This window comes from Sceloporus occidentalis, unplaced genomic scaffold (genome assembly GCF_023333645.1).
Source record: "Sceloporus occidentalis isolate IW3139 unplaced genomic scaffold, rSceOcc1.0.p SCAF_9, whole genome shotgun sequence".
NCBI lineage: Eukaryota > Metazoa > Chordata > Lepidosauria > Squamata > Phrynosomatidae > Sceloporus > Sceloporus occidentalis.
The window spans coordinates 3,906,886-3,934,516 of NW_028316989.1; the positions used below are offsets into that span (position 1 = coordinate 3,906,886).

Below are 27,631 nucleotides of genomic sequence, written 5' to 3' on the forward strand. Positions count from 1 at the left end.
AACTACATATCCCAGAATTCCCTAGCACCAAGTCCTGGCAGTTAAAGCGGGTTCAAACCGCATTATCCCTGCAGTGCAGATGGCAGACCCTGCTAGAGCATGCTATATCTTTTAATATAATTCATATATAATGTCACATGAAAGCCCATTCCCTCCATGTTTGGCCTCTCTCTCTCTCTCTCTCTCTCCATCTCAAACTTCAGCCCCAGCTGTGCGTCTCCTAGCAACTCTCCTTCCTTTTTTCAAAATGGCGGCTGGAGAAAGGAAGGAGGAGGCCGTCGTGGGTCACGTGACCGAAGGGAGCGGCAGCCCGTCTCGTCCTCCTTGGTGCGCATGCGCAAGCGGTGTCCAATCACAGCGCGCGGAGGGGGGAAACGCTCCGTCGCGGCGCATGCGCAACGGCGGCGTCGGAGGGCGGAAGGCGCCTGCGCTCTAGAAGCGAGAGGAGGGAGGCCTTGACAGCTTGTGTGCCGTCGGAGGGAAGGCAGCGGAGAGCGGCGCCTGCGCATGCGCGGTGAGGGCCAGGCGCGGGTCAGGAGGAGGAGGAGGAGGAGGAGAGACGCCGCCGCCGCCGCCGCTGAGAGGATTCGCCCCTCCGCCGCCCGCTCCTCCTCGTCGCCTTCGCCGTCGCCCGCCGTTGGCTCCCGGTCCCCTCCCGAGGGGAGGCAGCAGCCCCAGGGACAGGCGGGACCATGTCCGGGCGAGGACACAGCGGCAAGCTCTCCACGACGGAGCGCATCGTCAAGGGTCAGTCCCCAGCGGGGCCTTCCTTCTCTGGCCCAAGGAAGGGGAAGAGGAAGGGGAAGAGGAAGGAAGAGGAAGGGAGGGAGTGGAAGGGGAAGAAGAGGAGGAAGAAGGCGAGGAAGGGATGGAAGAGGAGGAGGAAGGAAAGGGGGAGAGGAAGAAGGAGACGGGAAGAGAGAGAGGAAATGAGGAAGAGCAGGAGGAAAGGAAGGAGAAAGGGAAGAGGAAAGGGAGAAAAGAAGGGGAGAAGAGGAAGGAGGAGGGGAGGAAGAAGAGCATGAAGAGCAGGAGGAAGAGGAGAAAGAAAGATAGAGGAAGAGGGAGGGGAAAGAGAGGGAAGAGGGATGGGAGGAGGAAAGGAAAGGTAAAAAAGAAGAGAAGGGGAAGGAAGAGGAAGAGAGGGAGAGGCAGGAGAGAAGGGAGAGGGAGAGGGAAGGAAGAGGCCTGGAAGGCTTGGGTGCCACCCTCTCCTCCTCCTCCTCCTCCTCCTTTGGAGGATGGGGGCAAGGTGGGCTTGAAGGGGTCTGGGGGCGTCTCTCGTCCTCCCAGTAAAAGAGGAGGGGGTCTTCTGTCATCCTGCTTTGGCCAAACCTCCCCCGGAATCCTGTCTCCAGTTCTGGGCCCCCCAGTTCAAAAGGAAGAAGTACAATAACAGCAACATTGACAACAACAACAACAACAACAACACTCATTTATTTATAACAGCCTTTCCATCAAAGGGCAGAACATCCAGCATAGATAATCGGAAACGGTTGATAAAAGACCATGCGACAAAATGGTAAAGCAATATCCTTGTTGTCATTCTTTTTGGCCCAAGTGCTGCAACTTACATTGTCGGAGGAAACGTTATATGTATTCCTATTCAGGGGAAACCCTGTGAAGTTTATGGGGGTCACCATCACCAGACAGACGACCTGAGGCTCCGCAGAAGCCTTGAAGCGCATGCAGCATGTGGGGCAGGGTTTGAGATTGTGGCTTCCTTTGAAGAAGAACAGCATGGCAACAGCGGGAGGAGACTTGGCTCCCTTGGTCTTGGAAGTTGCGTGAGCTTGGCCTTGCAAGCTGGGTTTGCAATGAGGAATGTGAAGTTCCTCTTCTTGTGCGCCGGAAAGAAAACATTGCTATGGCATGGAGGGAATTAAGGAAATAGTACCAGAGAGTTGCATGGAGGCTTGATTGTACGCAATGGTTGACATCCTTCTGTTGTGACAGTGACATTTCGGAGACTCGTGGTCCAAAGCACACTGCAGAAACAATCCATTTTGAAACCACTTTAGCTGCCCTGGTTCAGTCCTAGGGAATCCTGGGAGTTGTGGTTTGCTGTGGCACCACAACTCTCCGACAGAGAAGGCTCAATGTCTCACAAAACTACACTTCCCAGGATTCCCTAGCGTTGAGCCAGGGCAGCTAAAGCAGTCTCAAAGCGGATTGTTTCTGCAGCGTGTTTTGGACCTAACTGATAACATCTTTTGCTTTTGTGGATTTCAATCCTTGTTTGTATATCTCATGTTGAAATCAGTCTCCAGTGTGCAGCTTACCTTTTCTTGTTGATACCGAATCAGACTAGAGATGGCTATCTCTAATCGTTAGGCCTTGATGAATTTTAGGCCTGTGATGAATTTCCGCCCGCATTGTACCAGTTTTAACGTATTTTTTGGGTGTTGAATTCAATTACTCAATGCAGTTGTTGCTCAGCTTTGATGAAGTGTGGACCCTGATCTTCCGGTGCAAGTAGCTTTAGTGCTTTTGAACAGATTTCTGTCTTTCATATCAGTGAATGAAAGCATCTTGGAAGTTTATTAGAAGACTGTAACCCTTTCTTGCTATTTTGTAGGATCATTCAGTTCGTTCAGTCATACGTTACAAATCGAAATGTCAAAGCAAGTTGTGAAAAAAGTAGACGTAGGAGCAAATACGAGGTCAATTTTGGGTTTAGAAGGCCAAGTTCCTAAAACCAGCATACATTTTTTAACAATGCCTTTATGACCCTCGGTTTTGCAGGCCTGCATTATGTGTGAATAGCCAGGGGTCCACATTCCCCTTCAAAACTGTGTGCCTGGGACGGCGCATGGTGTTTTAAAATAACCAATGATACTGGAAATAGTTAATAAGCATGAGGGCAAAATGTTAATCGAGAAGCTGTTGGATTAGCAGAAGGCTTTGACAATGTAGATTTAGCTGTCCTAATTAATCTGGTGCCATCTCCGTACCCGCTTGTTGCGGGAAGATCTGTTTTGTATACTCTGCACCTCGCTGTTCGAGATGCAAAAACTAGGAGCACCTGGGAACATGAAATTATTAGGGCCACCTTCTTGATCTTTTTCTGTTGGAGCTGTTAACTAAATCTCTGACAAATAGTCTTGTAAGAGCTGTTGAACATCCTCCTGAGGCTTTTTATTTGCTCCTTGTTATCATCTGTTCCAGCCCCACTCTGAAACGCTTGGCACTGTATTGTGCGCATGCAACCAGGTATTTATGTGCCTTTGACTGTTTTTGTGGCCTTGCGCTTTGAATAAGGTTTTTTTTTTAATTATTGATCATGTCTTACAGTGATATTGAATATTTTCCACTGTTTTTCCTTTAAATGTTACTTTTGTGGACCTTACACACAGATTAGACAATGCTTAGTTGTAGTCAAAACAAACCCTTCCCTTTCCTCTCCTGCCATGTGTTTAGAACATGTTTATATGGGTTAGTCAGAAATGCAAGTACATTGACCCTTGTAGACATTGAACTTTCTTTCAACATGCATTAAAAGGATTCCAGAGGGCAGAGGTGCCCTGCCTTTCAGCATTCGTGTATTTATCTTGATTGTATGGGCAAAGGATAAGCAAAGCATGGTAAAACTGACCATTTTAAATATGCCCTCCTCTGATAAGACCAGGAATACTGTAATGGTTGGCTGCTTCTTTGGCGGTATATCTAAATCTAAGTCTGTTCAGTGGAGGTTACTTTTAGAGTAAGCATAACTCAGATTTCAATCATAAATCAGACTTTGGAGCTGGCAAGTCTCCAATGTGGTGCAGGAGACCAGAGGCAAAAGGCTGTGGGCAAAGGAGCCATGGAAGAAATAAGGCACTATATGAAAAGGCTAATAATTGGAGTTGGCAGGTTTCATTTGCCTTCGTTTATCGCTTCTCCACAACCATGGAGAAAGTCCATCCATTAATGTAGTGACCCAGGAAGATGCCAGCCAGAGCAGATTCAGAAAAATGATTAAGGCCATATGGGAAGTAGTGATCCATTTTAATACTGTTTCCCGTTCCTGATGTGGCTTGGTTGTGATTTGGTTCCTATTCATCCATTCCAATGTGGACAGAAACCCCCATCTGAGGTAATTTGGATGGATGGCACACTTTCCTTCAGATAAAATTATTGCAAGGTGATTTGCTGCAGTTGCCAGGCATGAAATCTGAGGATTAATCCAAACTTTGATCATTTTTGCACTGAAGTCATCGCCATGTATTCAGTATATAACTGTATCTGCTCTATAGATTTAATACTGCATTTTTTTGCAAACATTCAGTCTCTCTTTAACAGAATAGAACCATGTTATTTGTAATTCCTATTACAAGTATCACCCACCCTCCTCCTATATTACTTGTAGTTCTTCCCCCATTTCCTATGCCAAGCATTTCTCTTGCATAGCTTTGTGTTGGGGGTCAGGACCTTGTTTTGCAAGTGTCTTCTTTTAAAAACGTATTGAATTGCTTTGAAGAATATCTCTGAAGAAGCTCCTGGGAACTAACTGAGCAGAACTGATTACACATCCTCTTCCAAAAAAAGAAAGAAAGACAACTCAAGAGCAAATTTACATTCATATCTCCCTCTGCCCATATCAGGTCTTACTGTAAAGAGATTCAGGAACACATCCAGATCATTTGTGAAATTAGATGGAAGCTTACAGAAGTCAGCAATTGCAAAGAGCTAGCTAGATGCCTCAGTCTGTTCTAGATTTGAAGCACCTATAAACATAATGGGCATTGATAATGCCATTTTGCATCTTTATGTGAGTATAAGAACTGAATGAGAACCAATAGTGGCTAGAACTCTGGAGACCAGGGTTTGAATCTCCTCCGCTCAGCCATGGAAACCCATTGGCAAGTCACCATTTCTCAGCCTCAGAGGAATGCAAAAGGAAGTCCCCTCTGAGCAAATTTGCCAAGAAACCCTGTGATAGGGTTGCCTTAGGGTCGCCGTAAGGCAGAAGCAACATGAAGGCACATAGGAATTGAACAGGATTGGGAATTTGGAGTACACTCATCCTTAACATTTGCTTTCCTTACAATGGATGAAACTCTTGTTTCATGGCAGGCTATAAATGATGGCCTTATCATGGCACAATATGGCCAAAACACAGCATGGCAATTACTTTCTTCAAACCTGGTACCTTCAAGGTCCATTTTTTAAAACAGTATTAATCATGTGATTTGTTTAATGATATAAGGACTGTTGTATAGCAAAAACGGGCTGTTTAACAGTACAATTTCTAGTTGCTTGCATGATGTCCTGTTCCCCTGCAGTTACTTTATATACACTTATGTACGTGACCCCCCTCTCCCTATGCTTGCAAAATAAGGAATGCCATATATGCAAATCAGATGTATAATGGCATCTCTTTTCATAAGGAATCATGCAAAGACAGATGGGAAAGAAGATTTGATACATTATCCTAATTAGCAAGGGAGATGGCTTTGGCTCGAGGGGTAAATCTTTCCTCCAAACCCGGATGTATGCTGCAGCGTCGCAAGGAAACCCCGTTTGCAAGTGTAAAGCCCTTGACTTGTAGCTTTTTGAACTGTAATTTAATTGTCAGTGTGAAGTTTTCGGGAAGCTCTCTTTTAATCCATTATTTTCTGTCATCCGCTATGACTGTGGGATTAGCGCAAAAGATTTGATTATGCCGGGTGGCTGCTCTTAACAAAAATGGAAGTGGAATTGTTTCTTTCTAGCAAATACAGTTCAATGCAAAATACAATGATGCTCTCTGCTGAAGAGCCTGGTTCTTCCAAGTTGCTTGGCCAGTACTACTTAGCGAACCTTTCAGACGGCCTCCTATATGATGGTTTTAACGCAAGAGGTCTGCAGAGAGTTCTGCAAAGAAGCCAGAACAGTGCTCTGTTAGCACAAGACCCCTGGGAATGTGTTTTATATCTCAGTGAAGATCAAAAGAGGTATATAGCATGCACCCAAGGACTTACATTCACCCATTAGGGGTTTTGTTTCTTTAATTTCTATGAAAACCCCTATTAAGGCAATAGCTCTGTTAGGCCAATTCAGGGTTGCAATAACATGTAATCTTTGATCTCCAGCTTTCTTTATCAGGTAAACTATTGGAAAAAACAGGCTATGGTGGGAATGGATCCAGGCAGAGGCTGTGATTCTGTAATTCTGTGATTCTTTGGTTGTATGCCTCTGTCTCTTAGTCCAAATAACAACCCCTTCTTTTGTGTACTTCCCTATCGATGGCTTCCATTTTATTCCTTTTTGTATCCCCGAATGGCAAAAATAAGGACGTAATTCTTACTAAAACAAGGACATGATTATAAACATTATACTTAATATTTTCCCCTTCCTTCCCCATCCCTTATTCCTCATGTGGCATATCTTAAATCCAAATGGTTATACCTGAGAGCAAGGTCTGTCATACTATGTCTCTTACCAGCTGCCTTGGAAGCCTTTGTAATGAAAAGGCAGACGATAAATGCTCCAAATAAATACTACGGCAACTTGTAGCACGGTTCCTAACGTGGTATATTTGTGTTTATTATTTGAATAAATACGTTTTAAATTTTGCAAATGTACTAAGTGGGAACAGTTTTATTTGCTAACTTGGTTATACACAAGACATTTATATCCTTAGAGGTGTCATTTATGGTAGTGCTCTCTCTCTCTCTCTCTCTCTCTCTCTCTGGCTTTACTTTGCGAATGAAGATTCAGGAAGGATTCATCCCGCACTTTCTACAAGTGCGTTAATAAGAAGAGTATTACATGGACCCAACTCTAATTTGTTAGTTCCGCCTAGAGTAAACCAATTGAGCCAAGTATTGAATGGTGAGTTGGCAAGTAGGCAAATCCCATCAATTAAACAAATCTGCTCTAAAGGGACACACAATCATGTTAGGCCATAAATACTAATCTTTCCCAGCATTTCTGTTAATTATTTGTTGAGAAAATGTTCACATCCCCTCCCTCCACTTGAGATCTTTTTGAATGTTGTGACTCACATCCTTCACTTATTGAAATGCCACTGTCTCTGATGGCTAAGAATGCTTCTTGGCACACTTTAAGTTTGCTGTTCGGAGAAGTTTTGGGCCAGAAACCAGATGCTGCACTCGCTGTGTGGAGCTACACAGAGGGGGAAATTCTGAATGAGGTTTTCCTAACTTTAAGCTTTTCCTCAAAATGTCTTGGACAGAAGCCAGAGGTTTCTCTGATGTAGCTAGTAAACCTTGATAAGCTGAAAAGAAAATGGCAAAAAGGGCAAGTAGCTCCAATCTTTTGTTGACTGAAGAAATGCCAAGTCCAGGTGATCCATGTGAAGAAAAGGAATAGGAAATGCCACCAGAGGAGACTGGAGAGATTACAAAAGCATTTGAATGGGCATTTTTCAGGGGTGCTTCAGTTGTATGTTCCGGATGGCAGGGGATTGAACCAGATGACCCTCGTCATCCCTTCCAACTCTTACAATTCTATGAATCCTTGTCAAACTGCCATTTTAAAGGCTTGAAATATTAGTCGGAGCCCAGGAATATCCCTTTTCTAATCTGTAGTTAAATAATTGTGCAAAGTAATGTTACCAGATGAGAAGGACACTTTCTGCTATTGGGGCTCAATTAGTAGAAATAACCAGATCCCATCTGATCTTGTAAATTAAGCAGGGTCAGCCCTGGTTAGTACTTGGATGGGAGCCTGCTAATGAATACCAGATGCTTTTGGCTATCTTTCAGACAGGAACAAGCTGCCAAAACCACTTCTGAGTATTCCTTACCTGGGAAAACCCTATGAAATTAATGGGATTGCCATAGGTCGACAGAAAACGTGAAGACAGACACATAATAGTAATAATAACATGAAGAATGTTTATGGAACATTATTGGAGAGAGTTATACAGCAAATATGACTGGATATGGACATTTATTGTGATCCTGAAACTGTCACATAGGAAATCCAAAAAAGGCATTATTATTGTGTTATGGATTCTTGCAATTTCAATGTGTACAAGCATGGGCGATTATCCCGAAATAGGTAACTCGCTGAATGTATATGGAATAACTAGTGCCATGGTGAAGCTGATATACAGGCTTAGGAAGAAACGTGAGCGGTGTGGGGATTTATGAAACACTGGCTTTCTTAGAGTATTGTTTTTGAATAAACAGCATGAATGCTTTCTAGTGGTGGTCATCAATGTTTTTAATGACCTTTTATCATATTCAAAATTGTCTTTTGTCTCCAGTCGTTTGGTTCACTTTGAATTATGAATGAGTTTCTCAGCCCCAGTTCAATCGACCTGGCTTTGTCCAACAAGTTATTTAGTATCTTCCACTGTTGGGATATTCCCAGGTGTGCCACCAAGAGCAGAAGGGATATTAACTCCCTTTAGTGGCAGTTGGTACATTGGCTGAGATTAGGGTGAAGGACCCCCGTGAATGTGGGAAACCCGCAAATAAAAAAACCACTATTCTTTTTACCAGAGAGAACACTTCTGTAGGACTTTCCAGGTCCTCGAATGCAACTCTATGGTCAACATCTGCCAGAAGTTGATCCTGGAATCATGCTAGAGGACTTACAAATGCCTAGAGAAGTGTTTTCTCTAGGAACATCTAGGTTCCCCAGCACTGCTCTATGGTCAACTTTTGGCAGAGTTGCGCTGGAGTACCTAGGGATTCGTAGAGAGAACATATTAATCAGATCTGCAAAAGTCAAAGCTGCAAATGTGAAGGGCCAACTGTATTTTCACCACTGAAGATGGATAGGAGCAATAAGGCACTGCACTACTTAACATTTTGATTTGTTACATTGATAATTAGTTGCAGGACCTTGTTCCAAAATTGGTTAACTTTAGGGCACTCAAGCCGAGAGTGTTTTGAAGTGCATCTTTTGCCACATCCCTTCCAGCACAAGGGAGAAATATCAAATGCAATCTTTGCAATTTTGTCTGGAATCCAGTGCTATCAATGCACTAATTTCAATATGCATTCCTTATTGCTGGAAGCGATGGAGCTGTAAGAGAGTGAAGACCTAATTTTGAGCCATTGCTCACCTGTGATTGTAATGCCAAGATCTGCTTCCCAGGCAATTTGGACTCCGTTCTGTGTTCATTGCAGATGGGTTTGGTTACAAAAAATGCAAGTAGTGCTGAAAGTTCTCCTCCTCTGTTGACTCTAGAATTGCACATAAAACTCTGAAAGTATAATTTGTCTGGCAAAAGTATCTACAATTTCTCTTTCTTTGTACTTCCATTATCATTTTTTGTTTATAGCTGGAATATTTGTCCTCCTTTTTTCTTTTATTTACCAGATTGGCTAATGCTTTAGAGAACTTGTTTCCAAACCCGTAATAATTCCTTTTGAGACCAAGCAACAGTATGTGAATTTTATCTGGATCCAACATCTTTAGCTCAGCTTTTCTAGCAGAAAGCTCAGAAGCTAGCTTAGTACTTTTACTGTTTTCATGCTGCCTTGATAAGGAATCAGTTTTGAGTTATTCATTCTGGTATCTGTTTTTCCTATGTGTTTTTTTTATGTTGATTCACTTATAAAACTACCTCTGCAAACAGTGTTTAATGCATCCTATTGTTTATATTTGGGTGAGCATTATCTATGTATTAATTGGTGATATCATCTTGGAGATATATTGGTTAGCAAACAAGCTTGTATTTAATCTCCCCATATGTGCTGTGTTTTCTGCACAGTTTAGTAAGAGTGGAGCATGGTGTGATATCCACGGTGCTGCTGTGGAAAGGCCAAAATGTGGTCTATTTGAGGATGTGTATTAAATCGCACTGACGAGTAAGTCAGCTATATAATCTCTGTCTAGCAGGTGTTTTCCCCTCCAGACATGAACCAAATGGTGCGAGATCAGCCCACACAGTTCAAACTGCTGCTTAACCCGTTCTGAAAATGCTGCAATTCTGTCTCGACTGATGTCCGTCTCCCTGTTAGAATCACTCCCTCGGCAGCAATACCCCTCTGCAAAATCCTCTGTCTGCGAGAACATATAAATAAAAAACCATTTTTGACTCTGCGTAGGAGCAAAATAGCTACTCTTTACTCATGTACCATATATGCTTGACTATAAATCGACCTCATTTATAGTTTTTGGGGCCAAAATTATGGATTTTGGTATGATCCGTGGATAAGTCGAGAGTAAAAGTTAGGGGCATGTAATGAAGGATGTAAAGGATGAAGCAAAAGGAAACAGCCAAAAAGCTTGCAAAATTCCAACAGACATAACTATTTGTGCTCATACAAAAGTCTGGATGGATGTGAGAGTCAGGACCGTAAGATTTAATTAACAGTAACTGTTAAATCATAGATTTTAACAGTATTATGAATGGCATGCAGGAGTGGTCCATGATGACACTGATCTAAACAAACGTGTCCAGCAAAAAATGGTCCAAAACACACTGCAGACATAATCCAATTTGACACTGCTTTAACTGGCCTGGCTCAAGCCTAGGGAATCCTGGAATTTGTAGTTCGTTGTGGCACCAGAGCTCACTGACAGAGAAGACTAAATGTCTCACAAAACTACAGTTCCTATGCATTGAGCCACAGCAGTTAAAGCAATGTCAAACTGGATTATTTCTGCAGTGTGTTTTGGCACTATAACTAAGAACATAATCAGCCCAACGTTAGGAAGACCCTCCCAGTTATTGGGGGGTCTTGTTGCCAGACCTACTGGTCAGCTACCCTCAGAGGATGGCGAGGGGGGATTAAATTATATCTAGTTTTGAAGAGCCACACAATCATTTTCAGTGCCTCAGGATTACCCAATATAAGGAGTAATAAAGTGCTTGCAACTGCACACTCTTCCTCTTCTTTTTCATTGAAGCTGCTTCCCATCTGGGGTCACATTCCTTGATGTTACTTCTCTTCTCAAACTCTTTAGAGGGTAGAATATCCAAGCCTTCACATATTGTCATTATCTGTCATGCAGAAGCCATTGTCAAGGTTTTTGGTATTATGAATTTGAGGGCCCCCCCCCCCCCACATTAATAGTGAATGCCTTTTTAATACAAAGTTGCTGAGTGAATGGATGGAGTTCTTTGTGGTGTTTAAGAGCATCAGAGACATCCTAGTATACTTTCATGTCCACATCCTCACATTGTAGATCTGGCAAAGCATTAAGCATTTTCAAAACCTGCATTTTATGAGGATATCTTGCAGATCACAATCACATTTCTTGCTCTGACTTGCTGTCATGACTGAGGCTCTGTACTCAGTGATCTATGCATGTGCTCTAGTTCTTCTTTTGCTAGTCTCAGATCAGGGCCAATTTGGGTAAGCCATGCTGCAATCAACTGGCCAACATTTCCATTATTCTTCCTCCCCTCTAGAATTCTGCGAAAGCAGAGGTTAAGCCTGCAGCTCCTATTCTCTTGGTCCTCAGCTTACTCTCAAGTAGATCTGGATGTTTTCCAATTGCTTTAAAGGATTAAAAAAAACAGTGGGAGTTCAGTAATTGGCACTTCCATCATATTGACTATGTTTACATGGCACCTTAAGCGATGGTTTGTTGCAATGTCCATGGATTCCATACAGAAAATCAAATTAGTTTACTCTCCCCATTTCTGTTCTTCTGCTTTTATAAATTGCAGCCTAGCTTAGGAAAAGAAAAGTATTTCATCTTTGGATTTTTTTATTTATTGAAAACGTTTCTACTCCTCCTATCACCCCAAAAGGCTCTCAGATTCTGCTTACATGTCCAAAGTAAGAGCAAGAGGCTAGCATGCAAAATCTTGATAGCTTCATTAAATAATTAGTAAAGGTCACGGTTCCTGTATTGAGCTACAGAAAGACTAGAGATCATCAAAAGACTACCGTGACTCACAGCTCTCTACCCCACTGAAAAGCTCTTTTTAGATGAGTTTTGTGACATTCAAATGGCTGTGTTCAGCTTACAATTAGAACTATTAGGCTGCAGTAAAATCAAGATGATCAATTAATTAAATTGGCCTTCTTGCGTTACATGCTGACAACAAACAGGCTCAGATCCCTCCCTAGTTATGAAAGGGATCAGCTGTAGTAATTGTTGTAGAGCTGAATGTACACAGTGATAACGAAAACCAATGTAGCAGTGAAACTCTGTAAATGCAATGTCTGCGTTTAATAGCTTGCTTATTTGCCTGCTGTGTATTGATAAGAATATCTATATGCCAGGTGTTCGTCTTGTCCTCTTCATTGAAAGAGCTGCCGTGTTTGGGTTCTGGTCCAGTCCCTTTGGTGAGATAACTGGAGAACAAAACTGGTTGTGCCATGTTGTGTGGCCTCAGGTACAGTGAAAGATGCTGATCCATATTACCATTGTTGGGTCAAGAGTCAGCAAGAAGCAGGCCTACCATATCTTTCAGGGAAATAAGTAATTACCATATATACTTGACTATAAGCCAACCTCATGTATAAGTCGAGGGCAAACTTGGGGGAGTGGGCTGTATTACGGATTTTGATATGACCCATGGATAAGTCGAGGGTAAAACTCAGGGCCATGTAGCCAAGGATCTAAAGGATGAAGCAAAGGAAAGCGATGCCAAAGAACTTGCAAAATTCCACCAGTCATAAATATGTTTGTGCTCATACTATAAAGGCTGGGATGGAGAAGATCCGGGGTCATTGCTTTTGGGACAGAGTACACTCTTGCCTTTCACTGGGAAATGGTTTCTTTTTTAATATATAAGAATTAAAGAGTTAAAATTTCTAGACTTATACATGACTATATACAATAAATGATTATGCCACCATGGGAAAGGTTCTGCTTTGAACCAACTGAAATAAGCAAAGTGGTATAGCTTAGCAAGGCTTGATAATGTTGACATCTCTTTAGTGAGGGAGTGTGTCATACACCTTCATGCCACATCAGTCCCTCCATGTGTCGGTGATGACAAAATTCACTGTGCAGCAGGCACTAGAACGGCTGCTTGTTGTTATTTACTTCATATTTAGCTCTTCTGTTCAGAGCAAGAAGGAAGGCAGGCTCTTGGCTTAGGAAGTGAGCTTGTAGGAAGTAGGGCAGGGTGCTGGCTTAAAATAGACCTGAAGGCTGCCCTGTGTTTGTGATGAACTGAGCTATTTAGGTAAATCCTGGAGTCATCATGGGGGTAGAGCCACATGCTAATCTAAAGATATTAACTGGTAGACCATTACAGTAGAGGCCTTTCGTTTATCCCTGCTTTGCTTCCTATGGAAGACTTTCCAGTCCAGCAGAAGGGTTTGAGAGCTACCGGCTAGGTTTATTAGTACAGTACTGTTAATGTAAATAGGTAAAAACGAAATGCCATAAAGGCACAAGATGCCATCTGATCTTGGAAGCTAAGCAGGATCAACCCAGCTTAGTGCTTGGATGGGAGACTGCCAACCAACACCAGGTGCTTTGGGCTATATTTCAGAGGAAGGAACTGGTGAAACTACTTCTGAGTATTTCTAATTTGTAAGCCGCTCTGATAGCCTTTTGGCTGAAGAGCAGGGTATAAAAAATACATATCATTATTATTATATTATTATTATCTAAGGAAACCCTGTGAAATGGGCTTGCCATAAGTCGACGGGGGACTTGAAGGTGTACACACACATAGAGTGTCTTAAATAATGTATTAGGCATTTACAAAACAGCTGAAGCAAAAGGATCAGCTTGTGTAAAGACAAGCAGAAGTATTAGTGTCCTTCTGCCAGGAGAGGCTAACAGGCTAGTCTGTATGAGGTACTATACTTTCAACAAGGTGTGAGCAAAGAGCGGTGCAGATATCCTGGAGGGGACAGGCATATTGTTTCTGTCAAAGCAGCGGTCCAGGGCTTTCATACAGATGTGATGAAAAGGAGGAGTGGGAGGGAATTTATTGCAAGCTGAAGATCTCGAAGGGTTCGGCAGAGGTTTGAGGGGGGAAAGGATGGATAAAATGCTACTTGTCTGTTCTTAAATTTGTTGCCATGCAGCAGGTGGGAGTGTTCTTTGTGTTGTCTTCTCCCTTGCAGTCACTGAAGGGTAATAATGCCCTGACATGTCTAGTAGATTTTTGTTTCCTCCTGGAAAGCTAAACTAGATGTTGATACACTCCTCCTGGTTCTAGCAATAAATGCGTGTTACCTTAAACGCTGGTTTAGTTGATAGCTTTCTCTGAAATAAATATCTTAACTTCATTCCTACTTTTCCTTTTGCATGTTCAATATCAGATCAAACCAATGGGCTATGTAGTCCAGCATTCAGCACTCAGTGGCCAGTTGGATGACTATGGGAAGCCTGCCAGTAGAACCTGAATGCAAATGCAACAGTGCACCTTCCATCTCACATTTCCCAGCAACTGACAGGGTCATATAGCCTCTGGTACTGGGTATGATATATACAAATCCTGGCATTGATAGCCCCCTCTTCCATGAATTTTAAATTCCCCTTTGAAGTCCTCCAGATTCACATCCGTAAGGGCATCTTATGGCAGTGAATTCCACCACTGTGTAAAGAAATACTGAAACCCCTACCATTTACCCTAAGTGCATTACCTCAGGTTCTGGCATTTTGAGTGACAGAGAAAAGCTATTTCCTACCTGTCTGCTGCTGAATATGTGTACATATGTTGTCATATATCCCCTTTCTCACCTTTTTTCCCCTAAGCTAAGTGGTATAATCCTTTTTTGTTGGAGAGTTGCTTCAGTCCCTTTATGATTTTGGTTGCCCTTTTCTTCACCATTTTCAGTTCTGCTATTCCAAATGTGGTCACACCATGGATTTGTGTAAGGGCAGTATGATGTTGGCAGTTTTATTTTCAGTTCCCCTTTTCATGACATTTGCCTTTTTCTTTTAATAGCAGCCTCATACGGGACCAACATTTAATTGTCCTATCTGCCATGACCCCAGGATCCCTTTCCAAGACACAGCCAGTCAGATCCTATCAGTGGATATGTGAAATTTTTATTTATTTATTTAGCTTCAGCATGCACTTGCTTAAATGGAATCCTATATCATACCTTAATTGCTTCTCAGAAGGAGTGATTAATTTGAGTTGTTTGCCACTTAAGGTTAGTTTACTGAGGAGCTCTTTTTGTCCTCTCTTTGACTGCTTTGATGCTCACACTGCACCAACAACATGGCTGTGGCTTTGCCAGAACAAATGTGACAAATCTTGTACATTGCAATCTACGATGGTAAAATTCAAAGATATGGCTGTATTAGTCTGTAAAATGAGTCAGTAGAAAGATCTTGTAGCACCTTTGAGACTAACTGAAAGGAAGAAATTAGCAGCATGAACTTAAGTCTACTTCCTAAGCTGCATTGACCAAATGCATTTGAGGAAGTAGACTTAAGTCTACGAAAGCTCATGTGTCCAACTTCTTTCTTTCAGTTAGTCTCAAAGATAGTATAAGACCCCTCTACACATTGCAATCTATGGTCAAAATTAACTAACTGCGTATACAATCATTTTAGGGGGTAAGGATTCACTTCTTGTTCAGCCTCTTTCCTTTCCTTCTGCTTGTTTTTGTTTTTGAGATCAAGGGAGATGTTGACCTTATGTGGTGCATACAAGAGGAGCTGAGGAGTTTCATGCTGTTAATGTGTCCACATAACTGTTTATGTCAAATACGTTTCGCCACATCCCTGATTGCACATGAATCTTCAGCCCCACATGCTACTCTTATTGAGGCAACCAATAGTTATGTTAGGGGACCACCACTGGCTCTTCTCAGGGTGATGGAGTTGAAACGCAGTGTTGGAAAGAGACCACCTGGAAAACAGTGTTCAGAATTACTAGCTTTTCAGTCCTTATCTGAGGACTCCAAGGAGTATCATGCTTGCTGTGCCAAGAAGATGAGGGGAGCTACTTTGAGAACTCTTGGGTCTTGACTGTTTCAGAGTCAGACAGCTTCTAAAGCCTGACGCACATGTCGACATTCAAGGGTAAGAGAAATTGAGACATCTGCCTTGTGTGTGCTACATGTCCAAAAAAAAAAAAAAAGGTTAATAGAAGCACAGTGTGCCACTCGCTCCACAGATCTCTGCTTTCAAGGCTCGCTGGCTGGCTCCTTCCTCCTTGTCTCACAGTTGGCACTGATCTTTGAAGTGCGTGCCACTGACTATTTCTTTGTTTAGGTTTCTTGTACAGAACAGGTCAGTCTGCGCCTTCGTGCTGGTTTGGCTTTTATGACAAGTACACTATGTGAAAAATCGTCTTCATTTAACAAGACTTTCCCCCCCTGTTTCTCCACATACACACACCCCTTCGGACCACCTGCTGTAAAGTCCAGAATTATATTTGCTAATAGATGAGAGGACATGTTTTGGATAAACAAAAGGCCCCATGGGTTTTTATATATCTGTATCTATTAACAATCTATTATTGGGCTTGCTGTCAGCTTGCTAACCTGATGAAAGCAGGTGCTGAGTTCCCCTGCCTGCTGACATCTAGGAATCCCCTCTTGTCTTCTTTGGTTAGCTCCTTTTATAAAGTAGATGCAGCTGTTTGCTGTAGGCACGAAGCCTCCTCCTGCCCCGTCCGGCCAAGATTAGAGAAGTTAGAGTCGGGGAAAACATTCAGTCTCATCGGAGTGATGAAAGAAAGATGACAGGCTTCACACTGGCTGATGCGCCGTCGAATGATTGTTTTAGAGTAGCCAGTATATTTTTAACCGCCTAAAAGGTCTTGAGACCTGTGGTGTCTCCAGAATTGTTTTAAAGCTATGCTTCAGGTTACTCTTGGCTGTTTCCTTGGGGCTGTTGGCTGTTTGAGACTGCAAAAAGCCTTGGCTGCGAAAACATAGGCAAGGGTGGATAGATCCCAGGAGTGATTTACTAAGAAAGCTTTGTCCAAAAATTTGTTTAAATCCATGGGATTTAATGTAGTGAAATGGCATGCTACGAAACACTAAGGAGCATCGCGCAACCCTGGATGCTGTGCAGAAACTCCAGAAAATTTATTGCATCAAAAAGCTCCTAGATGTAACCAGTTATTTATAGTCTGGCTCTTCCCCCAAAAAGTTTAAGTTGACATCCTGTTTCTCCTCCTTCACAACAACCTTGTGAGGTCAACTAAGGTGTTAATCTTAAAGGACATTGAGTAGCCCAAGGTCACCTAGATAGACATCTTTATGGCTGAGGGAGGATTTGAAGGAGAGTTTCTCAGGTCCTGGATACACACTAAACTACTACACCAAACTACATATCAGCGCATACCCAATGTACATATATACAATTTACATATGAATCTACTAGGACTTCTAATGCAAAAGTAGCAAATAGCACCAGCTGAAGGTTTCAGTTTCCTTCATGACCATTCTCCCCTACTGCCTTTGCTGCTCACCTGTCTCTCATTTCCCAAGTCTTTAATTCTTTCTATCTTTCTATCTATCTTTGACTCTTTGTCAAACCATTTTATGTCTTTTGAGCACTTGACCTATACCTATGCCGCAGGTAAGCTGTTAGACTAAAAGGAGTGCTATAATGTGTGCTCTTCCTCTTGTTCATACATAGCCAGCCCTCTATATCCATGGATTTTTTTATCCACAGATTCAAGCATCACAGTTTGAAAATGTTTTAAAAATATATAAATTTCAAAAAGCAAACCTTGATTTTGCTATTTTATATAAAGGGTGTTGTTTTACCACTCCACCGAATTTAATGGGACTTGAGCATCCACCAATTTTGGTATCCACAGGGGCGTGCGTCCTGGAGCCAAACCCCAGCGGATACCAAGATGCAGAATATTTGCCTCATGTGAAAAACACCATGGCTGGCTCCGGAATCTGTGCTTCCACATCTAGTTCTTCATATTGTAAAATGTGGGTTCTCTTGTTGAAGAGAGAGAACCCAAGTTGTCATAAATCCTAAAGTTGGTATGGTACAGTCATTTGTGTATATTCTACAAATGCAAGCCCACTTCTATGTCTGAGGGAACCTTGACCAGCTGTTTTCCATGCAGAGCAATCCTCCCTCACTCAGTGAGCTGACTGGTAATGGAAAGAGTAGGTTAGTTAGGACATTGCTTTAGAATTCCTCAGTCCAGCACATCTTCTTTCAGCAACAGTAAAGAGTAGAAATGTCATGTCAGTTCAGGCAGGAGCATCTTCTTTAATCACCTAGACTGGTGACTTTGCTGTGGTCATGATCTCTCTCCCAAATGGCTGTAGATGGGACCAGAGGCAGGGTGAAGGACAGAGATGGTGGCTACTGCAGTCATCTGGGCGTGAAGCTCCCTTTTCACCACTTACCTTAGTGTAAGAAAAAATCCTGACACCAGCCAGAATCAGTCCTGTGCATTGCTAGCTGTAAAGAACCTATGCCTGTGTTCATTGGAAGACATTGCCACATAATTGGTCACTTGGCCTGAGCAAGAAGCAGTTGCCAGTAGATATACCTTTCTTTAGGAGCCAGTTAGTGGTTTGAATGTTGGCCTACGATCCTCGAGACCAGGATTCAATTCCCACTTCAACCATGGAAACCTACTGCGTGATCTTGGGTAAGTCACACTCTCTCAGCCTCAGGGGCTGGCAATGGCAACCCCCCTCTGAACAAATCTTGCCAAGACAGTCTTATGATTATTTCACCCTTAGGGTCACCATAAGTCAGAAATGACTTGAACGCACACGACCAACGCACATACCACACTTGTTTGGCAAACTATTTCATTCTTTATTTTTTGTGTTTATATGCCACCTCAAGGAGATCTATATGGTGTTCTCCAGTGGTTCCCCATCCAAATATTAACCACATAACCAACTTATATTCAGGTAATACTTTTCAAGTTTGCAAAGAATACATTCCACAGCCTGCACTATTTCATTTGAGTCTGCACTACGCCTGTTAAAATTTGGCCGAGGATGACTTGTTCCAGGCTCTCAGTGAGGTTCACCATCTTTTTAAAAATCATTACAACCTCGTGAAATTTAAAACACATTATGATGAACAGTTGAAACAATATAGTTTGTCTAAAAACCAGCACTAAAATCAAAAGTAGGTGGTAAAATAATCCCTACAGCATTGATGGAGGGCAGGGAGAACATAAGTTCATGCTAGAACCCCTTGATCCTAACCACAATGGAGGGGAAACTAATCTGTGGAGTTTAAGAAGTTGAGCCTGTTCTATTCTATTTATACCCTGCCTTCCCAGATACAAGAAAGGGGGACTCAAGGCAGCTTACAAGATAAAAAGAAATACAAGTAAAAACACATGTAGCTAAAAGCATACAGAAAGTTCTGATCAAAGTCGTATTAAACATGTATAGAATTAAAAGCTTTTTTTAAAAAATTGATTTAAAAGCAGAGAAGAAATGTAGTACAGCATGCTAAGAAAATCCCTTTCCACGTAAGACAATGAGTTCCCCAGAAATCTGCTGGAATAAAAACGTCTTTATCAGTAAAAGGACAGCAAGGAGAGAGCTATCCTAGCCCTTGGAAGGAAGTTCCTCAGCCTTGGAGCAGCCAGAGAAAAGGTTCATTTCCACTAAACATGCCTGTGAGGGTGGTGGCATTGAAAGAAATGCCTGCCCTGAAAAACTTGGAGCTCAGGCTCCTTCAGATAGTTGAGCGCCAGGCTGTATAGGTCTTTGTTGGTCATAAGCAACTCTTTAAACCGCTCAGAAAGAACCAGTAGAATTGCTGTAATGGGCTTCTTGTAACTATCCACAGTTAACAGTGTGGCTGCCACTCTTTAGACCTGCTGAAGTTTCCAGATGTTCTTTAAGACAGTGATTCCCAAACTGGTCCTCCAGGTGTTTTGGACTTCAACTCCCAGAAACCCTGGCCAACTTGACCAAGAGTTAGAAATTTTGGGAGCTGAAGTCCAAAACATCAGGAGGACTAAAGCCTGGGAACCACGGCTTTAAGGGCAGCCCCATATGTACATATACAGCATGGCACCTGGATCCAGATGGGATATAACCAAGATGTGTATTCATGGCTAAATCAGATGTGCTGAGGAATATGTGCATTTGGCCTACTAGTTTTAATTTGTCAAAAGGCACTCCTGGCAGCAACTGAAATCTGAGCATCCAGGTTCAGAGCTGAATCCAGGAGCCCACTCTGTCCAGATAAAGATAGTCTGATTTGTTTTAACATCATAAAGTATGTGAGACTAACTTCTTTTTGCTGACCAATTCTCCTCCCTTTCACCAACCAGCCCAGAATTATAACTGAAGTTGCAAAAGCAAAATGTATTTTTTCCTTTCCAATCAACATTCAGTTTTTAAAGAATGAGGAGTATTGGGGTTTACTGCTTAGCACTCATTTGGACTACTGTTATTTTTACTCACCAGAAATGTGGCCTCAGGCTGCCTGTGAATGCGGGTGCATTTGTACTGAAATACAGTTTCTCCCTTGCGCATTTCAGTACACGCTTGAAATTGCTCATGTGCAAAATTCCTGTTCTTTTGGAAGATCCCAGTGTCCTTTAAAGTCCTCCGCAGAAGAAGGACTTGGCAGGGGATTAAGACTTTCAGCCAAGGTTATTGCTACTGGCAGGGATTATTTATACCCAGATAAAGAGCAACGGGAGGATCTTGTTTGTAGGTGGGTCTTTGCTCCGGAATGGCAGCCAACTGTAGTGGCCAAGTGCCCTGCTGTTAATGTCTTCAGGTGATTTAGAAACCACAGCTGGAGAGACTCAAAGTGCAAGACATTTTAAAATGTCTGCCTTCTTCATTTATGTACCCATAATGTCATTATTGTCACATTATTTTCCACCCTGAAGCCAAGAGAGCTAAACCAGATTTGTAAATAGCTAGTTGTTTGATTTTCTGTGGTAAGAACTACTCTGTAAATAGAGAAACTGTTCACCCAACAATTTTTGGAGCGATGAAATATAAATAGATAGCCATAAATGGTGGCAGATTAGTCACTTTTGGGAACCTCGGTAGTTGCCTTGTTAATGTTTACACATCGCAAGCTGGGATCTCTGGGTTATCTAAGTTTAGCGTGAATTAGCACTGAACAACCTATTCATACATGTTGGTAAAACAAACCAGGAAACTGCAACTTATTGTGACATCCGAACCTGGGATTGTGGTTTGCTCTTCTCAAACATCCATGATCGTAACACCAGCAATAAGCCGGTGCTTGTTTTTGGTTTATGAATTGGGACTTGTGTGTGAAAGGTAGATCAGGGTTTGGACATGACAACAGACTTTTTGCTTCTATTCCGTTTTACTTCCTCATGTGAAGGAAGTATGTTTCAATAGGCTGTGTTTACCAACATACTATTTATTCTCAATAAATCAAGTTAAACCAGGAATCTTAGGCTCCATACAGACAGGCCAAAATAAAGCTGCTTCGGGTCACTTTGGAGGTATGCTGTTTAAATGATGCATGTGTCCTAAAAGTCCAGAAGCTGTGCCAAAGCCACGATCCAGTCCTAAGGACTGGAGCGCAGCTTTGGCACAACTTCTGGACACTTAGTACTCATGCATCATTTAAACAGCATACCTCCAAAGTGACCTGAAGCAGCTTTATTTTGGCCTGTCTGTATGGGGCCTTAGATTATTTAAAAATGCTAGAGGCAAGCAGAAAAAGAGAGAGAGAGAATGAGAATGTGTGCATACCAGATCATCAATATTATGTGTAGAGCGCATTTGAACCTAGCATGCATTTAAACCAAACCAAACAAAAAATCCCAAACCTACATTATTCCCTGACATTTATCTGTTTACTGTATTGACATACATTTCTTACTTGGTTTTCAGCTAAATAAAAATCAAAGCAGCAAAATATACACACTGCTGTTGTATCAATTGCACTAACTGACATGAGTTAAAGTTGCTGCTCTTCAGCAAATTCAATTGAAATGGACAGCTATTGGAGGATCTCAGAAGTCCTACCCTCCTGTCTCCCCTGAAGATGGTAAAATTCCTTATGGCTTTATTAGACATTATTATGTGGTTCAGAGGGTAACATTTGCTTCAGAAGGTAAAGATTATTCCTGGGATAGGGGCTATAGCTATAAATACAACAGCAAATTAAACACAGGTTTGAATCTGATCAGCTTAAATGTTAAGGGTCAGACGGGGTTCAACTCATTCTTTCGCTCAGTCTGGCAGCACTAAAGAACGTAGTGTGGTTTCAAGTTCTGCTTTAGCTTCTAGCCCTTGCTAAATATTATGACAAGCTATCCTTTGAAGAACCAGCTGTTAGCAAGCACCTTGCTGGGTCTTTATCTTTGTCTGCTACTTGTAGAGCAGAGGCTTAAATCCAGTTGTTACAAATGAGTAGACCCACTGAATCAATTGCTTAATGTTGAATTAACAGTTATGTCATAAAATGTTGACTTACCGTTGAGCAACTGGTGCAGTGATCGTCCTCTCGATGGGACTGGCAAGTGGATTTAGGCCTTAGGTTGTAGTTTTGTCCTCAACGTACGTTCAGATAAACTCTTATTAAATTCAGTGAGCCTTGCTTTTAAGGAAGCATAGAGGATTGCATTGACAATCTGCCGTCCCCCTTTTGTTAAGCACATGGCATAATAAATTAAAAGATTCAAGATACAGAATAAAACCAAAGAGTGAAGAAGAAAACAAGCCACAAGACATGGTTAAAAAAGCAAAAATGTGTCTGAGGAATTTCCATGCTGCTTCAGCCATAGCAACCAAGTTGTAAAATCAATACAATGAAGTAACCTTTTTATTTCAATATCAGCGGAATGAATTCAAGCTGGCTTTTTCTAGGAGTGTGCCCCAGTACTCTCAGAAAGTAAATCAGGTTACAGAAAATCTGTTCCTTTCCTGGTAAGATCAACTTCTTACATGTTAATTTTCCTATTAAACAATCAGGCTCCAGAACTTAGCAAACTGTTGCCTTTTTGTGGGGTATCACCTAGTGCAATAACTGATTCCAGATTCAGTTTCAATGGCCCTTTTAAAATAGTAAGGCCTGTTACAGACTGCCAAAATAAAGCTGCTTCGGGTCTCTTTGGAGGTATGCTATTTAAATGATGCATGGGTCCTAAGAGTCCGGAGGTCGTGCCAAAGCCACACTCCATTCCTAAGCACTGGAGTGCAGCTTTGGTACATCTTCCGGATTCTTAGGATGCATGCATCACTTAAACAGCATACCTCCAAAGAGACCCAAAGCAGCTTTATTTTGGCAGTCTGTAACAGGCCTATGTTGTGGATATTTCTCAGTCCTTGGACTCTCAACCAGGGCCAAGTGCGTCCCCAAAGTTGAGTTTTATCACCAGGAGCTCTCCATTGACGAGAGAGAGGCGCACAGCAATACAGAAACTAATTTCTGGTATGGTTTGAGGAGTGGGAGGAGAAAAGATTTTGAAACCTAATGGCTAACCATGAGTAGAATAGGAAATGTTTTGTCTACTAAGATGAGACAACATATGCCTAGAATAAGTTTCCGTCACTCATCCTTCGTGCCAGTAATTCCTTTGCCATATGTTGCAAGTTCAGTATGTGGATTTGGATCTTTGAGCATTGGGTACATTTTTAAACTGTCATATTTATCCCATAGGTCTTTGTTTCACACACATAGGTTTGGCTATCAGGTTTTTGCTTTCCCATCTGAAACCTGCATCCTGCCTTGGGTGATTGCCTTTATTTAAATAAAATAAAACGCATTAACCTGTACCTAGACCTTCTCTTTGTAAAGCCCTTTGGATATAGCGCTTGCTATTCCTCTTAAGCTTCCAATTTCCAGCTTCTTGTGTCCTAAAAGTCTTGCTGTGTCCATCCCATTGGCACGTGCCTTTTTATGGGTGAAGCTACAGTAACAGCAAGTTAGTTTAATTTTAACCCATCTGGAGGGTGCCAGTTTAGGAAAGTCTGCCTGAGAAAATAGCCTCACCTTGCTAATTTAACATTTGCATACAAATCATAGTTTTGACGTTCTTTCTGAACACAGAAACTGCTTTGTGTACTTGCATTTAAAAAGGAAGAATTCGGAACCATGCACTAATGAAAGCATGTTCCTATGGAAAAGTGGTGAAAGGTTTCCCTGTCATAATGTTGTAAAATGAAAATAATAATGGAAGGCTGAAACAGGCCAACTGAATTGTAAACATTTAGACCCCCTAAAATGTTGGATCCAAATAACTGAAACAGTAGAACATCGAATGGCTCTTAAAGACGAATGGCTCTTAAAGACGCTAGAAATTAGGGACTTAGACTGTGCTATGCTATTACACAATGAGAATATTACAGAAAAAAAAAGGAAAGAGAGGTGGAATGGGACCCTCTTCAGAAATATATAGAAAATAAATGGAATATAGATCTATGAGGAACAGGCCATAAAGCAAGTAAATGTAAAGAAAGGGAGGGAGATTATTTGAGATATATGATAGCTGAAAGGTTTATAATTAAGAAAAAGACTCATTTAAGATTAAACACCGATTAAGCATCGAAGGAAGAGATGGATCTTTAACAAAAGGAAGGAAGAAATGAAGATCTTCTTTACAAAGTTAGGAAATTTGCACAAAAGCTTCGATGAACATATAAGGATGTAAAATATGATGTAACAATTGGAAAGTGGATTTTTACTTTGTCTATTGTATATTTATGAAAATAACAATAAAAATTAAAATTAAAAAAAGAAAAGAAACAGTAGAACATTGTTGAAAGTTGAAAAGAAGCATCAAAGCCAGTTACAAAAGATTGGAAGGGAGTGAAAAGATCTGTTTCGTGCAAATAAGAAACATTTGTACTGTGTTTTAGTATGCACATAATTATTTGAAAGGAGAGCAAGTAATGGTGTGGGAAAGACATAAAGTTGTAAAATCCTCAACCATCAGCCAAAACAAAAACCACAAGCCAAGTTCTGCAGAATCAAATTGAACCAACCAGCCAAACCAAAAACAAAATGCAAGTGGAATTAATTTTCCTGGAGAGGAGTTTTGAGCGATTTCTCTGGTAAAACATTCAGCGTATCGATATTTTGTTAAAGATACTTACATTTGTTTTGTGAATTCAGGCATTTCATTCTAATCACAGAATTGGGGGATAAAAATTAAGCCTTGTCTTACACAGATACACGTGCCATCTGTCTCTTCGGCAGTTTATTCCTCTGCTTTGCTTTTTGCATTAGGGTCAAGAGAGGAATGTGTTCTATATTTGTTTCCCCCTTTGGTGAGAAATATTTGCTAAATGAGTAGACCAAGTAAGCAATATTACACACTATACATGTGTAATACTCTGTAACAGTCTGCTAATACCACGGACTGCTACAAAGACAAATAATGAGTCCTAGAGGATGACTAAACTGAAGCTGTTGTATTTTGGACATATCATAAGAAAACTACTCATTAGAAAAGACAATAATGCTTGTTTAGTTGGAAAGCAGTTGGAAGAAAGAAAGGCCACACAGATGGATAGATTGAGTCAGAGGAGACATGTAGGACTTGACCAAAGCTGCTGAGAATAGGATAATGTCTGTCATTCATGGGCTCACCATGGGCCACAGTCGACTCGAAGGCAGCCAACAACAACAACAACAACAAATAACATGCATATTGATGTACTCTGCTTATTGGTGAAACAGTTATGCTGGAGGGAAATAATGGGGTGGTGACAGTAGAAACCAGTAGTTACATATGATGGATATTTTTTCGTATTCCTTCCCCTTGTAAAGATGCCATTTTGCCGAAAACAAGTAGCGGCAAAGATCGCTTAATCTGTATTGAATGTATGTTGCCAGGGCATGTTGACAAGAGTATAACATACAGCTAGGAGCCCATTGCCACATGGGGCTCAGAATTCAGTTAAAGGAGGCAGGGAGCATGACAACATGTATACTCAGGAATGTCTCTTTCAAGCTCAAGCCCTTCCCAGACCCCATTTTCACACCATTCGTCCAGCTGCCAGGGAAGTGGTGGTAGGGATGTCCCTCCTTGAAACTTTATTTAAAGATCCTTCTTCCTCCTTTAGTTTATTCTCACCCTCATGCTCCATTGCTATGAGGGAGGTGTATGTCTGCAGGTGCATGTACCTGAAATGCATGCATGCTTGAGCATAAGTTTGACTTGTTTTATTGTTAAAGATAATTCAGTATTCCAGTAAACTGTTGAGCTGCATTCTCTTTGCTTTTGCACCAAGGTAGGGGAAGCAGAGAACCAGTTTGGTATATAATGGTTTGAGCGTTGGACTGTGACCAGGGTTTGAATCCCCGCTCAGCCCTGAAAAATCCACTGGGTGACTTTGAACAAGTCACACTCTCTCAGCCTCAGAGCAAGGCAAATGCAACCACCTCTGAACAAATCTTGCCAAGAAAACACTATGATAGGTTCAATGTTGGAAGCAAAGGGAGCAACACAATAACAATCAACAAAACAAAGGGAAGTAGCATTAGGAAGATAGTTTGGGCTGGAAAGCATAGCTAGAATCTTAATATTGTCTGCATCACTTAAGAGATTATTCTAAGAATTATAATGTGTGTGAAGGGCTTCAAATGTACAGGTTGTGCACAAATGTTATTAACTAGGTGTTATAAAGGTGATCATCTTGGCCAACTGCAGAGAATTTTTTTAAAACTAGGCTTATATTGTTGAGGAAAGGCTGAATTGCCTTTCTTTGAAGCATCGGTTGGAATGTTTGCATGACTTCCCTTTTTGGAGACCTACAAGGCTGGAATAAGCCGAGGGGAGCTGATGAAATTACTTGTGTCATCTTCTGCAGAGCAAGCCTTTTGTCTGAGCAAATTATATAATATGAACTCTGCATCAGTTCCTTGTTACTCAAGACCTCATAGCCTGTCTATTTAGGTCAATTATTTCATTATCAGTGTTTGGTGAAGAATAAAACGGGAGCAGGGATATATTTCTCAACCACCTATTGTTATTTTTTATTTCCTTTAATATTCATTAATGATGATGATGATGATGTTGTGTGCCCTCAAGTCATTTCTGACTTATTATGGCCCCTAAGCAGAACTTGTGGCAGAGCTATTTTGAAGACTGAGAGTGTGCGACTTGCCCATGGTCACCCAGTGGGTTTTCCTGGCCAATTGGGGATTTGAACCCTGGTCTTCAGAGTCATAGTCCATCACGCAAATCATTACGCCACACTTTTTTGTGGGTTTTATAAAGCTACCCTTGGCTTTTTTGTGGGTTTTATAAAATTTATTTTGAAATGCAGTCATATAAATCTAATAGAAATGCACATTTTGAAAAGGTATTTTAACTGTATTACCTAGAAATGTGATGCTTGCTTTGGGAATTTGAAATATTTGTTCAACTCTGTGCAAAGTTGCCACATGTAGATTCCAAACATTTGCAGTAGGTGTTGAAGAATTTGGAATTACTTAGCAGCCTTGTGTATCCTCCTGCTACATTTTGTGTTGATATAGGACATATTTTGTCACCCTTCTTGAGGCATCGCCTAGATCTGAATAACTTTCAGTGTATCTCTTAACAGTGAGCAGCTTCCCTCTCATTCTCCAGGTGACAGAATTTGTAAGGGCTCTTGTTTTATTTGGGAGCTCTTCTAATGTTTCTTTCTTTTTCTCTCCCCAGCTGTCCCCTTTCCCCCTACGCAGCGGCTAACCCTGAAAGAAGTCTTTGAGGATGGGAAACCCAGGTTGGAGGTCTTAAAAAACCACTTGGTGAAAGAAGGACGCTTGGAAGAAGATGCAGCACTCAAGATAATCAATGATGGCGCTGCTATTCTGCGGCACGAAAAGACAATGATTGAAGTAGAAGCTCCAATCACAGGTCAGAGAGCACTTTCTATCATATTGTGGTCTCCTGAAGCTCACCTTGAAT

At 41.6% G+C, this 27,631-nt stretch overlaps 1 protein-coding gene across 6 annotated transcripts in view; it reads left to right on the forward strand.

The window, feature by feature from the left end:
* Positions 1-424: 424 nt before the first annotated feature.
* Positions 425-27,631, forward strand: part of PPP3CC (protein phosphatase 3 catalytic subunit gamma) — a 49,737-nt gene continuing 22,530 nt past the window's right edge. For 2 of the 6 annotated variants that reach the window (XM_089538358.1, XM_089538360.1), the window contains exons 1-2: positions 425-747; positions 27,383-27,580. In XM_089538358.1, the coding sequence (XP_089394484.1) occupies positions 693-747; positions 27,383-27,580 (253 nt within the window). In that variant the 5' untranslated portion in view covers positions 425-692. Of the gene's footprint in view, positions 748-788; positions 1,523-2,959; positions 3,214-27,382; positions 27,581-27,631 lie in introns of those variants that run through there. The other 4 variants (XM_089538363.1, XM_089538359.1, XM_089538361.1 and 1 more) reach the window with 4 other exon arrangements.